We start from the raw sequence: 18,030 nt of genomic DNA on the forward strand, positions 1-18,030 counted from the left end.
AAACAGTTGCTGCTATTGTCAGCACTTTATGTAATCCACCATAGACTGACCAATCTGTAGAAGTTTGAGATCTATCAGCCATCTGGGTCACGAGGGAATATTGACAAACCGATTAATACACCTTTAGCATGACATGGTAGCAAAAACGACAAATAATCAAATTAACCCCAAGCAAATATTTTAAGGGATGTTTTCCACCATCATTATCATTTAGACCGTGTGAGTTTTATGTAAATCTGTGATCTTCACGAATTTTGTTTCTTACCAATTCTGTAACATTCCTTTAAAAGAAAAAGGAATATCCAAAACTTACCGAATTGACGAACCGAGTGCTCAGTTGGACAGACTCTGGTGAGGTCAGATTCCCAAGGTCAGAGGTGAACAGGGTCAAAAGGGTCATTGACCCTGAAGCCGTTACTGTCAGGGGAAGAAACAAAAGGGTTTTATGGAAAAATGTGAAGAAAAAAAATTCTGCAATGACGAAAAAAAAAGAAGTTAAAATTGCTCATTTTCCTACAATTACAGGCCTGGAATTTCATTTGACAGCAGAGCCACTTTCATTTTGCAGAGGGCACAAAATAAAATCAATAAACTTACTTTCGACACAATTAGCTTCATCAGACCAGTCAGCACAGCGAGGTACTCCATCACATTGCCAGATATCAGGAACACAAACCAGATGGCCACAGTCAAACTGGTCAGCATCGCAGTCAAAAGTCACTACAAATGGAATATACATCAAGAAAACCATTCATAAATATGCACAGCCTCGATTGGTTGAGTAAGCCTGGGCAAATTCGGCGTGAAGCAATTCAACCAATATAATGCGTTCTCTTTGCGCCGTTATCAATATCATTTTCGCTGCAGTGTGACTCGGCCTATAGCAGAAAAAGTAGCCAAGAATAACAAAAGTATGCAAAAGACCAACTCGAACGATCTAAGGCAACTTTTCCTTTAAGCAAAATTGGTAATTACTCAAAATAATCGCTAGCATAAAAAATTACTTAGTAACGAGCAATGGAGAGCTGTTGATAGTATTAAACATTGTGAGAAACGGCTTCCTCTGAAGTAGCATAGTTTCTAAGAAAGATGTAATTTCGCAATCAAATATTAAAAGACTTCAGCTGAAGCTTTTAATTATGCATCTGAAAGCACACAAACTTCATACAACAAAGGGTTTTTTCTGTTCATTATTCTCTTGCAGCTTTGATGACCATTTTTGTTAAATGTTCACAAGTTTGTTATTTTATGCATTGGGATACATCAAGTGAGATACTGGTATTTGACAGTTACTGATGATGTCCAGTGCCTTTAAGCAGCTCTATGAAATTGGGCCCCCAATCTTAAAAATACACGAACAAAATTACCCAAATCTCTACACAACACAATAATTCCCTTCTGGCAGTCTTGAAACTTACCAGTGTTGTCAACATCGAAGACGGTGAAATCGAACCCTCCCGTGTCGATAGTGCCGTCAGATTCAAACGAGATCCACATGTGGTTACTATTGGAAACAACGACTGGAGGCATCAACTTCCCAGACCAAACAAAGAACAGGGTGCTAAGATCATTCGGGGTCCCACCATCCCCAACTGAGAATATATCAAAGTCTAACTCAGTGCTGAATGTGTCAAAGTTGATTAGAAGCTTCCTGCCCGGTTGGGAATGGATGACCCAAGTGGCGTTGGAGTTGGAAATGTAGCTACCTGTGGAATACCTTGGTGATAAGATCTGCTGGCTGCCATCAACTCCGAGGGTGATTTCTTCATGAAGGACTGAACAAAAAACAAAAACTCTTGATGTTCAATGTCAAATTCACCTTAAAGGGACCCATTGCCTTGGATCGGACGAGATAGTCTTTGGAAAAGCGTTTGACACCATTTGTTATAAAATGAATACGGATAGAAAGATGTTTTAAAAGTAGAATAATGATCAACACGAATATCCCTGAAATTGCACAGTTTTAGAACTTTGCCAACTGACAAAATTTTGACTCCACAAAATAACCGTTAATTTTGACAGTGCAATTTTGAGACATATTTGTGTGGATCGTTATATTCTACTTTTGAAACATTTTTTCTAACCATATGCATTTTATAACAAAAAAGGTTTTAAACGCTTTCCAAAGATCAACTCGTCCGATCCAAGGCAACGAGTAAACTATAATACTATTTGATGTATGAAATTCGTTGAATTATAATTGTGAGTGCTTTTGCATATTATCAATAATAACACTCGCAGTTAAGTATAATATAAATTTCTAGAAACAAAAATGGTAATGGTAGTATACATGTAAAGCATCCTGCAAAATTATTTCGTCTGAACTGCCTAAGTTGACTAAAAATCAATTCAATTAGTTGAGTCTGAGAAATGATTCATGTATGAATCATTTCTCAGATTTCTGAGGGTTGGTGTCTGTCTGTGACTGCTGCAACCAGAGATGCGGTTGGTACCCACTGTCACCTCACTATAAACATGGAGGAATTCTTTGTTCAAGTGAGAATACTATGACAGTTTCAGGCTTTGAACTTCGCTCTGGAAGGGGAACAGCAATTTCTCTCTGCTAAGGGGAGCTCCTAGGAAGAAAATGTAAAATTGTACGGGAACTTTGCAAAGGGCCCAACAGCAATAGCACAGGGCACCACTGCAATTGCTGTTGGTGCCATGAATTGTTTCGAGGCAAGCAGTTTCTTTGCTGTTTTCTCAACGGGGCCCAATTTCATGGCTCTGCTTACCGTAAGCACAGAATCGGCACTTAAGGAATGACGGCAAGCGTATTTCACGGGTTAGCGGCGAATTTTGGCTTCTGCGCGTGCGTACTCCACTTTATTAGGCATTCGACGCTTTCAAGGCTAGCGCAGAAATTCGGAGCTTGCGCATAAGCGGGGAATCGTGATCATAAGCGCAGAATTCGGCGGTAAGCAGAGCCATGAAATTGGGCCCAGGTAGAGTCTGTATTCAGCTGAAACTTTTACAGGGGACTTTTTGTGTATCTTTCTTGATAGTTTTGCCAACAAACAAGCAATATGTTGACAAAAACCAGACTTAAAATATTTGTTATCCAGTTATAATCTATAAAACACTCCAGTACAGCAAGTTTGCGGATTAGAATCTGAAGACTTACTTTGACAATCTTCATCTTCGCCTTGTGGACAATCCATGACGTCATCACAACGCCATCGGAACGGAATGCAAGAAGTACCATCAGAGCATCTTGAGACGGAGTTCTGTGAACAATAACTCGCTAATCCTATAGAACAGACAAATAAAAGTGAACAATGAGGCAATATTAATACACTACAGATTGCATTGCCACCCAGTCCAGTACATTATTCGTCTTATCATGCCAAAGAGTAAGAAACGGATAGGCAATTGATGGATCGTCCAGTTTGTTGGAGCCAAATCTCTAGAACCAGTTACCACAGACCATCCATAAGAGCCTCACAAACAGTTGATGCTTTCAAGCGAAGTCTCACAACACATTTATTCTAGTATAGCTGACAATGTTCTTTTTTGTATGTGAAGCGCAATGATCACCTTTGGAATTGCACTATATAAGAACTGTTAATTAATAGAAGTCAGTTTTTTTATCGAGGAGAGTGAATGCGATTTATTTTTACACTGTGAATAAAGCACTGTACACTCGGTACTTGCCCCAACATCTGTAAAATAAAACCACAGGCATATTACTCGGGTAGAATTCAAACCCTAAACCTGTGCCATGCTAAAGCAGATGTCTACCCCTAGACCACTGAGCTAGCCCAGTGGCTAGAGGCAATTCCAATCCTATGTGTTAGCAGAGGGTATTAATGATTTTATAGATTTTTGAATCCAGGATAAAGAATACAATTTGTTTTTATTATTTATTACTTCCTACCTGTTGTACCAATTGCCTGCACCTCAGCTTGGAAACCCCTCAATTGTTCTGAACTGTCTGATTGGAAACGTAGCCACATACTACTGCTTTCAATCACTAACGGCTTAGGTGCAGTCTTGCCAAACACAGCAGCTAGCGTTGACGCTCTGTTCCTCTCATCGTTTCCTTCACCGATGGTTAAGGTATCACAACAACCTTCAATCTTCACAGTCAGGAATTTGATGATGATGTGAGTGTTATGCGGGGTTGAGACGATCCAGACGCAGTCGTCTAGACCGGGGTAGAGGTTGGGGAAGTTTGGAGAGGATAGAGTCGTGTAGTCATACAGAGCTGGAAGCGTTAAGCCGCGGTTTCCACAGGAATAATCTTCTCCTATAAATCAGATTTGGCAAAAGATTAAATAGGAATTACGATTGGAATGTTTAATAATAATAACAATAATACCGACCATATTTATAAAGCTCCTTTTCCGAAGAATGCAACCAAAACCTAAGTACAATATTGATGGTGAAATAGAACAGATGTGTTTTTAAGAGTCCCTTAAACTGCTCTACAGAGTTCCAGCTACGGGGACCAGCAATGAAAAATGCACAGTCTCCAAATTTCTTGTTTAAACTGTTAACCATTTTAACTGTAAAAAATATATAAGGAAATCGGTAACAAAATTAACAGATGAATTTAACTGGGTTCTTTAAGCAGCTCTTTGAAATTGGGCCCAGTGCTTTGCAATGAAATGCCATCCAAGAAAAATCCATACAAATCACAGACTCAAAGGCAAAGTATACCTTTGGTGTTTTGAACTATTCAATTGTTTTAGTCCTATATAAATGTAGATGTACACAATAAATACTAACATCTGGAAATTTCATATCAAAAGGTTGTAGCGTTTTTGAGGTATCGCCGTAAATCCGAGGTGAATATGACCTCGTAGGAAGAAAACTCCATGTGTAGGAATTAAGCTTAGCTTGAACGCATCTCAAATTCAAATTATGGGCATACAAACTTATATAGTCTTACATAACCACACTGCTTCAAAGTGAAAAGTTTCTCCAAACAATTTATACAATCAAAAGCTGCTGTAGGCTTCTAACAATTTGACTGCCATTAATTTTAAGAGTGATGACCTTCCATTTAAGGCTAGCTTATTCTCACCTGTTTGACATAAGACTGACGATGCATCGAGGCTCAGTGGATACGATCTACAATCAAGTGCTAATGATAATTGCTCGAACAAAGCAGTACAGGCAGTAGACACCTCAAAACACATCGCCTGACATACGGTTAGACCGGTGCCATCTGCTTGGCACTCAGGCATCAAAGCAGCACATAACACAACACTAGCTTGGCTGTGACAAGACAGGAGACCAGACGACTCAGCTGTAGCCATATGAGACATGATTGCTGATTGGCTCGTTGGGTGTGTTGTTGAGTAGGATAAGACAGAGGTGCATTGTGGGACTTTGATAGTCTCACAGGGAATCTCCGAACCTATAACATGAAAAACAAAGTAGGAAGAAATGGTAAAAGATTTGAAAAGACAGTCACTCCTCCATTATAAAGCACAATTCTCAAACTCAAACAAACAAAACAAAGTAAACAAATAAAAACAGACACAACAAAATTAAGTGGTAGAGAGTTCCAGATGCACGGCACAGCTGAAGAAAAAGACCTGTCACCCACGGAGTGTTGAGACTTGGGTTCAATGAGGAGAAGCTTGGAACTCGATCGAAGATTCCTTGACGGAGTGTAAACTTGAAGTAGTTCAGAAATATAACATACGGTGCGAGTTTGAAATTGTCCAAACCTTGTACCTTGCTTAAAGTAGCCTGAATTTTGAGCTACATGTACAAGCCCTATGGTCTGGTGATCTTTCCTCCCAAATTCCAGTCCTGCACAATAACGTCTCAATGATTGTTTACATTAGTGCCCTGGACATTAGGCAATTAACATTCCTTTTTAATATGTCTCAGCTCCCTAGGGATTATACAGCCCTGAACTGCAGTGTCACTCCAGTGGCTTTTTCATACACATTATCAACCTGTACGCTCCTTGCAGGCACCCATTTATACCCCTGCGTAGAGAGAAGAATAGTACACAAGTGTAATGACCGGAATTCAAACCCACACTCTTATACCTGTATCAATGATGGAAGAAGCGATGTCATAGTAACCAGCCACCTTAGTGAATGTACCCTCGGAGCAATCAGTAGATGTTGCATCTAAGATACCAACAAGACTCCACGCATTGGTCGTCTCATTCTGACACATTAATCCAGCTCCACTATCACCCTACACAAGAAAAATAAGTCAAATACAGGGTTGTAGTGAGACCAATTTTTCATATTTTTGTTATATTATTATTATTATTATGATGAGACGAAAAGCTGTTGGTCTTGTGTGTTGTGTAAAGCACATAAAAGAACCCAGTGCACTTATCGTAACAGAACGAGTTCACCCCAGTGTTCCTGGTTTGATTGGCAGCATATTGTGCCACAGCACCTTGCAAACCCATTACAAGGTGCTATAAGATGAAACATGGTGCTATAAGATGAAAGTCTCATACTAAAAACGTAGCTCCACATATCTTGCAGGAACAAATATGCTGTATGATGGGATGAGACGTGATCACCAACAAACTGACAACAAGATGAGGAGAGGAAGATGTCATTGATGGATGCATCTAAACATGACATTGTCGTCCGCGACAGACATCTGCCAACGACTACTACTATTATATTATTATTATTATTATTATTATTATTATTATTATTATTATTATTATTATTATTATTATTATTATTATTATTATTATTATTATTATTATTATTATTATTATTATTATTATTATTATTATTATTATTATTATTATTATTATTACTATGATTTAAAACATCTGTACTTACAAGACATGCATTAGGAGCGGTGAACTGTGCACAGATGAACTTGTCCATCAGATTGATGGATAGTGTGGAACCTGGACATATACCATCAGTAACACTGAGAACAGGTGATGTCATCAGGTCCTCATTCAAATTACCTGTCATTAAACAATTACAATTCATTCATCAATATTCATATAAATGTTCACAATACCTGGCAATCTCTGTGGTCTAGTTGGTGAGACTCTGCTCTAGAATTGCAAAGGTCGATTGAGTATTAATATGCCTGTGATTTTAGTTCACTGAACTCGGGGAATGTACAGAGTATACAGTGCTAACATGTACATTGTAGGCCTGGGCGAATTATTCAAATATCCGGTTAATGGCGAATAGGTTTTCCTATCCGTAACCGAGAATGCCTTTTTTTAACCGGATATCCGCATAGGGCGCGAATAGCTATTTATAAACCAGATAGTTCTGTAATTACAACCAAGTAACCGGATATTCTTTAATATCCGAATATCCGCGGACGTCGCGCGACAACTGATAGGAATGTTTTTTCTGAATCCTTATGAAACTTCTATTAAGACAGCATAAAACAGCATAAATTAAGTATTTAACTTTGCTCACCTCCATGAAGAGTTAAAACAATGACATTTCTGAAGTAATTTGTTCAAAGACTACGAAAGTTTTCCTTCACGTATAGTCAAGCAAATCGCCATCTTTAAATTAGATCCGGTTATTTTTATGAATGAACCGAGTGACACTGTCTAAAACTAATATCAATCCGCCCATAAGATCTCATTAACAAACGAACAGCGCCCTCTAGCGGCAAACTTTTTTTTTTTAATAATTTGTTTTTATTTAATTTGTTTTAATAGCGCCCTCTAGCGGCGAAAAAACTATTCGAATATCCGGTTAATTTCGGATAGTTGGCCAGCGGTATCCGAATAACAAAATTTCACTATTCGCCCAGCACTAGTACATTGGTGTAGGCCTACATGTATATATGGGTAAAACCAAAATAAATATTATATCCCCGATGCAAATTTAACATCTTTTTAAGATAAATACTGAGTAAATCTTTGCAGATCTTGTATTCCAAGCACTTTTTGTTTATCACTAATATAAATAACCTCGAGATTAACAGCTCAGATTGTGTATTCCAATTACAAATTATTCTTCCTGCATGAACATACCTGCTCCAGACAGTCGACGATATCTCAAAAAACAAAGTTTTCACAAACTAGTTTTGTTGTACACATCAACATACATGTATATATAGGGTAAAACAATCAAACGGTTGAAAAATCCACGTGGTATTGGCCTATTCATTTTGGTTGTTACCCATTCACACCGATGTGTGTTAGCACTGTATACTCAGTACTTTCCCGGGCTTTGTGAACAAAACTCACAGGCTTAAAACTCGAGTGGGATTCAAACCCTCATCCTTTGCAATTTTAGACAAGTGTCAAACTAACTAGACCACCGAGAGGCAGTTCGAATCCTATGTTATAAAGTTCTAACACACATCAGTGTATATGGGTAAAACCAAAACGAATATTCTATATCCCAGATGTAAATTTAACATCTATTAAATAAGTACATGGACTACTTAGCCCTGGCGGCCTTACACTTTCGTTTCGTACTACAGTGACGTCCTGGACATCAGGGTACATTTCTGGGGCGGAAAATTTTCACAGCTTCATAACTCAAATCTTACCTGCAAGAAAGCACCAATTTCAACAGATTCACATTCTGTGGCAGCATATGTTTTTCTGCGGTGGGTTTTGATCGTAAGTTATTCTTCACAAATCCGTCATTTTCAAGAAATAATGCAGCTCCCAACGTTAGGGAATTCCCATTTTTGTTCGTAACCCTCACGGTCTGCCGTGTGTACGCAAGACGCACAAATTTTGAATTGTGTTGCGTGTTAACGCTGTGCAGTCAAGATACGGTGACCAAGAATTCATGCGTCTAAGCTTGGATCATGCGTCTCGCACGCGAATGTATACGCGTACGCACGACAACAGACAACACTGTGAGAAAACGATCGAAACGGGAATTCTTTACTGTTGGAAGCTGCATTATTTCACAAAAATTACGGATTTGTGAGGAATATATGAGGACCAAAACCCACCGCAGAAAAATATATGCCGCCATGGAATGTGAATCTGTTGAAATTAGTGGCTTGTTTAAGTTATGAAGCTGTAAAATTTTTCCGCCCCAGAAACGGGCCTCAATAGTTAGGACTCTGTTCCTGTGTACAGAGAAAGAGTCCTCTATAGGGCTAATGGCCTACTTTGCCTTTCAGAGCATGATAAATTTTGAACACTCACCTCCCAGTGTACCCCATCCAGCGATGTAACAATTCTTATAATTCTCTGGCGTCCCCGTTTGTTGATCTTGTTGGAAACAAACTGGCCGGACATCGTTACTGACTATCACAGGTTCAGCTAGCTTCAGGAATGCTATGTCATTATCTAACGTCACACGGTTGTACCCAGGATGTATGCGAATCGTTTCAACCGTTCGCTCAACATGGACACTTGATTGGCTGTAAGAACTTGTGATGTCACCAAATACAAGGGAGGATAACGTTCCACCATCTCTGTAAAAAACAAACATCAAAAATATTTGAAATTGAAATATTGTCGTCTGATTTTCCATGTATTCCTAAAAATTACAAGGACCATGTACAGTGTATTCCATTCAATTCAAATACACATTATTTTCATACTGACAATACATGTACTACGGAGTAAAGCAAAAATAACATTAAGTAAAAGTAAGCAGGATAAATGTAATAAATAGAGTATGGGCTGTTTTGATAAGCAGAACCTTGTAAAAAAAACTGACAGACAAAGAAACAGACAGACATGCAAGGCTCCTAGCAAGCTTATCCTGCGTATAAAAAAATTGAATGTACTAAATACGTGCATGGTCACAGAATAAACTCACTGCACGAAATCTGGTCTTGTTTATGTCACTCGGTTTTCACCTCCTGAAATGGAATAGTCCAAAAATCCACTCCTGCATTCAGTATTTGAAAAAGATTCTCTTTATTTGAATCAGAAGTCTCGCAAACAATCCGATAAATCTACTCCCCGGTAGAAGAACTTAGAAAGACAGTTCTCTAAAAACAAACTCTACCTGGCAAGTAGATACACACATGGTATATAGGAATTGCGGCATTGCATGGTGAGGTATCAATATATATTTGGTTTGCGGTAACACCATGTGTGTATCTACTTGCCAAGCAGAGTTTGTTCTTAGAGAACCGTCTTTCTTTATTCTACTACCGCAGAGTAGATTTATTGGATGTTCGGGAGACTTCTCAGTTCTGAAAAGAACTGTCATGCCTTTTAACTACTACCCGGGGGGAAGGTATAGAAAATTGGCTTGGACTACTACTTTAGCTTATAGGATCGTAATTAACTGCACTACCGCGGAGTCAGTTCTTGAATTGGTCTCACATGGTGTTACTGCAAACCAAATATATACAAATCAGATTCTTACCCAATGCAACCAGCGGACGTGACTGCCCATTGCTCTCCTATGAGTGTACAACCGCATGCATGACCGGTACGGAAATTGACTGATCCATGCCATGGCCAGGTACCACCTGGTGTAACTGGTGTGCTGGGTGCTGACCTGCTTGATATCCCACACTCTGGAGGATTCAACATTGCTGTCAATCACAGAAAAACAAAGCCCAAGATGATATCAATAATTTGTATAAAGCTGTGCATGTTTGTATTACAGATTATCTCCATGTATTGTAAATTAAAGACACTGGATGCTATTGGTAAGTGTCAAAGACCAGTCTTCTCACTTGGTTTATCTCAACATATGTATAAAATAACAAACCTGTGAAAATTTGAGCTTAATTGGTCGTCAAAGTTGCAAAATAATAATGGGGGAAAAATGCCCTTGTTGGGCAAGTTGTGTACATGTACTTTCAGAAGCTCGATTTTGAGACCTCAAAATCAAATTCAAATTTTTTAGTGAGAAATTACTTCTTTCTCAAACATTACATTGTACTTCAGAGGGAGCCGTTTCTCACAATGTTTTATACCATCAACAGCCCTCCATTACATGTGATCAAGTAAGGTTTTATGTTAATAATTATTTAGAGTAATTACCAATTGTGTCCAGTGCTTTAAACTAATTTTTTGTATTAAAGGCACTGGACACAGTTGGTCTTTTGTCAAAGAATATTACTCTGTGTATCCCAACATATGCATAAAATATCAAATCTGTCAAAATTTGAGCTCAATCGAAGTTACAAGACATGTTTGAAAAAAAACCTGGACATGTGCACAAATTTATGTGCTTTTAGATGCCAAGTGAGAATACTGGTCTTTAGCAATAGGAGACTTTCCAACGCTAGGTGGCAGCAGACATACCGGGTAAATTTCCATTGTTTACGTAGTTCTGAACATGCGCATAATTCTGAGAACAATGGATTTACCCGGTAAGTCTGCTGCCCTCTATCGTCCCAGAAAGTCTCCCATTGACAACATGTCTAATGCCTTTAACCCTTTGGTGCACATGGCGGTAGCGACCACCAAACACGTCAAACTGGACTTTATCTACCACCCTCATTTGATTGTTTAGAGTGAGTGTTGAGCTTTTGTTTAGTTTGATGTTCAACAGGGGTTGAGGAAGAACAAAAATAGTTGAACATGTACTTTTTTTGGCTTTTGTAAAATTTAATCTGTGCACCAAAGGGTTAACTATCAATTGAAATCATTCTGAAAGGTTCTGAAAGCACATAACTTTGTGCAACAAGTTTTTTATTTAAACACATCACAAATTCAAATGGAAGGATACAGTGTGTTGCATTTACCTGGTTGTGGTGTTGTTGATGGTGAGAGAGTTGTGGGCTTATCCACCTACAAAACAAGCACGATTTAAAATAACAAATTTAAGGAAATTAGCATTAAATGCTGAACCAATTTACTACAAAACATTGTTTTACTTAAGTTGAATACTAGTAATACAAGCTAGCATTCTGGACTCTTGGAGCTACTACATATTTGCTTAGAGCTTAGATCTACTACATATTTCAGCAGCAAAACAAAAAAATAGCTAAGCACAAGAAAAGCATGCTTTAATACCAGAAAAAGCCTACCAGTAAAAACACCATGTCACATGTTTGAATTGTGACTGGTACCCTGTTTATGTTTGCTTAGCAGAAACTTTTTAAGCAACACTATATACTTAAAGCCTGTGCACAAAATTGGTAACTTTGAGAACAAAAAGGCTGGCATATTTTACATGGTTTAAAGGTTACATGGTGTCATTGGACGTTTTGACTGGCCAGTGGTGATGTTTGTAGGTCAAAGGTGATTAAGGAAATGACCTAGGCTTGAAACCACTCTCTTGCGTAATTCACAAGCCTCGAAGTGTGACGTCAGATGTTCATGCTACTCTGGTTAAAGAAAGATTTATTGGTTTGGTGCGGACAAGAACACTTAAACACTGATGTGCGTCTTTACCTCTGATGATGTCGTTGATGCCTCAGTGGTGGTGGTAGATATAACGTCCTCTTCGGTTGTCGACTCGGGAGGGATGGGCACTGTAGTTGAAGGTGCTGCAGTTGCTTGCAAAGCGGTTGTCGGTGCAGCAGTTGTCGGGGCAGCAGTTGTGGGGGCTGCAGTTGTGGGGGCTGTAGTTGTGGGGGCTGCAGCTGTGGGGGCTGCAGCTGTGGGGGCAGCGGTTGTGGGGGCTGCGGTTGTGGGGGCTGCAGTTGTGGGGGCAGCGGTTGTGGGGGCTGCAGTTGTTTGAGCTAAAGTACTAGGCACTGCAGTTGTAGGAGCTAAAGTACTAGGCACTGCAGTTGTAGGAGCTAAAGTACTAGGTATTACGATGCTAGGGACTACAGTAGTTGGCATAAGAGTTGTAGGTACCTCTGGATTGGTGGTTACACCAGGTGTTATCGTGTCTGATACTGGTGGCGTCTGAGTTACAAGTGGAGTGGTCGGCAGGATTACTAAAAAACAATCAATATCATTTATTAATGTCTTGTAGAGAATAGACCATATTGAATAACCCCTTTTTCGCTATGAAAGGCACCATCTTGTAGGTCAAACCGTATGCGCGTCCAAACGCGTACATCAGCGAAGCACGCAGCATTCCCGGTTTGATTTCTACGGCACATGCACACACACACCCACGCACCCCCGCACAGACGCCATCTTGTAGGGTAAATATTTGAGTGGTGACGTCATATTCAATACGGTCTACATGGGAAGGAAATATACTAGCACAATATCGTTGATGAACATATTGGAAATATTGTCAGGCCCCAATTTCATAGAGCTGCACAAAAAGTAGCTAAGCACAATAATTTTGCTTACCAAAATAAGATTACCAGCAAAAAAAAGTCATATGTACAATTTAAGACTGGTATCCTTCTCATTTCTGCTAAGCAGAGAATTGTTTAGCAATATTCCCTGCTTAAGCAGCTCTATGAAATTTGGCCCTAGTCAGCGCTCAAAGGCATTTCTGCAATAATAAACAAGCAGGTGAGAATGACGTGGAGGCAGCAGCAGAGGCCATGGAATCTGTTGCCCTAGTATTGGCCTTGGTGCCCCTTCAAAAAATTTTCATAGATGGAAATAAATGCTGTTAATGAAAATTGCCTCGCCATCTCAAAGATGAACAGGACAAAAAAGGCCCAAATTTAAAATGGTTATAAAACAAGAAGCATAATCAAAGATTGTGAAAGACACTGGACACTATTGGTAATTGTCAAAGACCAGTCTTCTCTTTTGGTGTATCTCAACATATGTATAAAATAACAAACCTGTGCAAATTTGAGCTCAATTGGGCGTCGAAGTTGCGAGGTAATAATATTAAAAAAACACCATTGTCACACAAAGTTGTGTGCTTTCAGATGCTTGATTTCGAGACCTCAAGTTCTAATTCCACGTTCTCAAAATCAAATTTGTGGAAAAATAACTTCTTTCTCGTTTCTTCAGAGGGAGCCGTTTCTCACAAAGTTTGATATTATCAACAGCTCACCAACACTTGTTACCAAGTAAGGTTTTATGCTAATAATTATGTTGAGTAATTACCAATAGTGTCCACTGCCTAAGGCTAAATATTTTTTTATGCGCAATTACTGGTCAAAATCGCTCCCTGACTGTCATCCACAACCTTACCTTCCATCACTGTGATCGTGGTTGTATTTATCGCTAAATCCTGACAGCATGTACCCTCCTCTACCGCCATTACGATGGTGCTCTCTACACTCATCTGAATCAGAGTCTGGATGGATAGACTCGCCGAGGTTGTGCCTGATGGGTTAGCGGTCACTGTCTGCATGACATCCGTTAGGATCTGCTCTGTGAAGGTGATGGATGCGTCGACGTCGATACTTCCTGGGCTGAAGTTGTTGACGTTTGTTTCCATGTAACTACTGCTAAGGTCACTCATGGTGAATATCTCATTCATCTAAAAATAATAAAAAATAATTAGTTTTTCTTTGTTAAAGACAATATTTCCACACTACACCAAACTTCCTATTGACCCATTTCACCTGACGTCATCATCAGAAAAATCTTGGATGCGCCATACTGGTGGGCAATTTCACTGTGCGTTTTCATGTATATAACTCTATGCTGTGCATTATGTAGTGAAGTGTGCATTTTAGGCGACATTATACACGTAAACTTAACTTGCCAATCAACATGGTGAGCGTTGCATCAGTCGCCGCGTGTGACGCGCGTGCAAGGGGTCAAATGTTGGTGTCCTTGAGCAAGACACTAACTATAATTGCTTTTCATCACCCAGGGGTAAATTAAATTTGTGAATGATTTAGCTTGGTGCGCTACATACTTGGTAGCAGAGGCTGTATACTCCAAAGGAAGCCGAGATGGTTCAAGCGGTCAATTTCACCAAACTCTTCCTAACTCAGGATTAATCTTAAAGGAATCTGCATGGATGAGTTCAGTTTGGTCTAAGCGTTTATAATAAAACAGACATTTATATTGAGCAGTTACCTATATAAATATACAAAAAATGCAGAGAAAAAATGAAAACACAAATACACAAACAGAGCAAGAATGAATTAAATGGGTGAAGAAAACAAATGTGTTTTTAACTTAGATTTATATAAATTAAGTGAAGAAGACTGTCTAATGCAAGGAAAATCTTGTGAAATCGGCTGCAGGAATACAAAAATATCCCAGTGGCCAGGGGTGGATTAAGACTATAGTCTTATCTTGAGTTAGGACTTGTAGCTCCTTCTAACTTAAGACTTGCCTTAAGTTTTTAATAACTTCTACAGAGTCCTAGGACTTGTCTCAAGTTAGAGTTTATCTTTGTCAAATCGAACCCCGGAGTAATAAAGGCCAAAGCACAATGATCTCTTTAGAATTGAACTACGTAAGGGCCTATGTTGTTATATAATAAAACTGATTGGACATGTTCTACTCACAGAGTTAGTGAAGTTATTACTGAGTTCTATGTAGCCAGCAGACAGAACATCATTGTACTCCGGCAGAAAGGGCTGCATTAACTTCATGGACAGACCAACTGACACAACACCTTGACACAATACAAAGGTAATATGAACATCAAACCAACATTGCAACAAGCCCATCCAGGACAATGAGATACTAATCCCCCCTCCAGACCTACTGACATAGGGTCTTCTGTACCCGAAAAACTTAAATTATGACACTGTAGTTTCTTCACCCCCACCAATCCTGCTCAAGAACCCAAGCAAACCTTAAAAGACAGATGTCCTCCCTCAACCCCAGAACTACGGTCTTCTATACTTCAAGTTACTTAAATTAGGGCACTTGTTTCTTCACCCCCCCCCCCCCATCCTGCTCAATTACCTAAGCAAGAAATTTAAAAAAACATGGCCCCCCTACACCAGACCTAGGATCTTCTATTCCCAAACTAATATAATATAATAATAATATCGCAGTCTTATATAGCGCACGTATCTACCAAACAAGGTACTCAAGGTGGTGAGTATATACAAACTTTCAGAAAGATAGGTTATTGCAGTGATGAATTTTGAGACCCAATTATTTAGCACCTTAAGGGTTTACAAGGTGCTACGGCGCATACAGCAGCTACAGCCAGGAACACCGGGGCGAACCTCTTCTCTTTTCGATAAGTGCACTGGGTTCTTTTACATGCGTTACACAACACATGGGACCAACGGCTTTTACAGCACTAGTCTCTTCACCCCCCCCCCCGCCACACCCTCCCCATACACCCTGCTCAAGAACCCAAGCAAACAAAACACACTGGTCTCCCCACCCAAGACCTACTCTTACCCTAAACTTACCTCCCGTAAAAAAGGGCACTGGTCTCTTCACACCCCCCCCCATCCTGCTTAAGAACCCAAGCAAAAACTTAAAAACACAAGACACAGGACCCCCCACCCACCTGAGATCTAGGGTCTTCTTTACCCAAAGACACTTAAGTTAGAGCGCTTTGTATCTTTTGTATTAAAGGCGCTCTATAAATATGGTTATTATGAATAATCTCTAAATCACGATTCAGTGATATTTTATTCTAGTCATTGTGAAATTAGCAGCTAGCTTGGCTGGATTTGAACCCACAACCTTGTGATTGCTAGGCTTTTGTTTTTGTACATACCTGCAGCTGGGGCTTGGCTCGTTACTCCTGTGAACGAATGAATGAAAACGATGTCAACATCAATATAAAATTGAAATCTGGTTTCCCTTTAATGAAAGTATACCATTGGTTTTTGGAACTGTTTCGCTGTTATAATCCTATATACACTGCTCATTACCAAGTCAGTCTTTAAGTTAATATTTGTTTTGAGTAATTACAAAACGTGTACCTTCCCTTTAAACTACACGTACATACATGTATCTCCCCAACATGGGAACTTGGCAAAACACCCACAGGGGAGAACAACACTAAGCTGGCAACAGCCAATCTCTCACATAAAAAAAATGGTTTAAAAAAAATGTGTCCACCACTGACCACCATTGCAAAATACTCCGTGTTAGAACATACATGTATACTGGTCCCAGATTTGACACTTTAAACTGAAGACTTTTTTTTGGTAACTTACCGGCTGTTGGAGCTACTGTTGTGGAGTTGTTTTCTTGAAAAACAAAAACAGAATGATGTTATATGGGGATCGAAACAAGAAACACAAATCATCAACTTTTGGGAATTGTTGCATTACATTGGTTTTACCACCGATGTGTATACTCAGTACTTATTCCAGAGTTCTGTGGGGAACAAACCAAAAGCAAAACAAAACTTGGGAAAGTACCGAGTATACAGTAAAGGGGAAACCAGGTTATAATTTTGACTCCCGCTTTATCAAACACAGAAAACACACTTTAATTATTTTTGTGACAAGAAACAAAAATCGTCTGCTTATCATTCGGATACCATATTGTTGTCTGCCATTTTTAAACCACCCACTCACACCTCAGGAATACGTTCCCCTATGGTCGCTAACGTTCGCCAATGTAGAACGCACAGAACGTTCCACCCGAAATTGATGGCAAAAGTAACGTGTGGCAAACGCAAACATTATTTGAGTGTTCACGCTTAACTTATGTACAGGTCTTCCTATTGACCTTTGACCTTGCAATACTCACCAATAATATAAAAGACTAAGAAGACAGCGAGGGCGCCAAGAAGAATGAAGGCAAGAACAGTGAGCAACGTGATGGCCATGCAGGCATAACTACGCGAGTTGGACTTCTGTATCGGGATGTGTGTTGATTGAGATGAATGCCTGCTTGATGACTTTGCATGCTGTCTCTGTTTAGGCCTGTCAACATAAAAACAAAGTTGGATTAAAGCAATCGCACAACATCGGTAAACAGTATTGTCCAAAGGCCCACACTTCGTGTATCACAGCTTATATATAAAATAACAAACCGTTGGCTCAATCAGTCATCGGAGTCGGGAGAAAATAACGGGAAAACCAACCCTCGTTTCCGCATGTTTCGCCGTGTCATGAAATATGTTTAAAATAAATCCGTTATTCTCGATACCGAGAATTGATATTTGTTTTAATGTTTTCTCAAAAAGTAAAGCATTTCATGGAATAATATTTCAAGGGAAGTCTTTCACCATTACCTTCTGTAAGTTATTTGTAAATCTGTGAACTTTTAATTTTTGTTCTGTTCAGAGAGTGTCCAATAGCTTTAAAGACACTGGACACCACTGGTTGGTAATTGTCAAAGACCAGTCTTTTCACTTGGTGTAATCTAAACATATGCAGAAACTAACAATCCTGTGTAAATTTGAG

The 18,030-nt window shown here is 39.3% G+C and overlaps 1 protein-coding gene across 1 annotated transcript in view; it reads right to left on the reverse strand.

The window, feature by feature from the left end:
* LOC117300669 overlaps positions 1 to 18,030 on the reverse strand; it is a 56,378-nt gene that overhangs the window by 20,459 nt on the left and 17,889 nt on the right. The window contains exons 3-19 of the mRNA XM_033784381.1: positions 17,372 to 17,547; positions 16,831 to 16,863; positions 16,386 to 16,412; positions 15,205 to 15,314; positions 13,928 to 14,219; positions 12,671 to 12,753; positions 11,608 to 11,653; positions 10,275 to 10,446; positions 9,095 to 9,366; positions 6,780 to 6,913; positions 6,012 to 6,165; positions 5,030 to 5,365; positions 3,878 to 4,249; positions 3,125 to 3,250; positions 1,419 to 1,775; positions 598 to 720; positions 314 to 417 (exon numbers count right to left, since the gene is read on the reverse strand). Of these exons, the coding sequence (XP_033640272.1) occupies positions 314 to 417; positions 598 to 720; positions 1,419 to 1,775; positions 3,125 to 3,250; positions 3,878 to 4,249; positions 5,030 to 5,365; positions 6,012 to 6,165; positions 6,780 to 6,913; positions 9,095 to 9,366; positions 10,275 to 10,446; positions 11,608 to 11,653; positions 12,671 to 12,753; positions 13,928 to 14,219; positions 15,205 to 15,314; positions 16,386 to 16,412; positions 16,831 to 16,863; positions 17,372 to 17,547 (2,917 nt within the window). The remainder of the gene's footprint in view (positions 1 to 313; positions 418 to 597; positions 721 to 1,418; positions 1,776 to 3,124; positions 3,251 to 3,877; positions 4,250 to 5,029; positions 5,366 to 6,011; positions 6,166 to 6,779; positions 6,914 to 9,094; positions 9,367 to 10,274; positions 10,447 to 11,607; positions 11,654 to 12,670; positions 12,754 to 13,927; positions 14,220 to 15,204; positions 15,315 to 16,385; positions 16,413 to 16,830; positions 16,864 to 17,371; positions 17,548 to 18,030) is intronic.

This window comes from Asterias rubens, chromosome 16 (genome assembly GCF_902459465.1).
Source record: "Asterias rubens chromosome 16, eAstRub1.3, whole genome shotgun sequence".
NCBI classification, from domain to species: Eukaryota; Metazoa; Echinodermata; class Asteroidea; order Forcipulatida; family Asteriidae; genus Asterias; species Asterias rubens.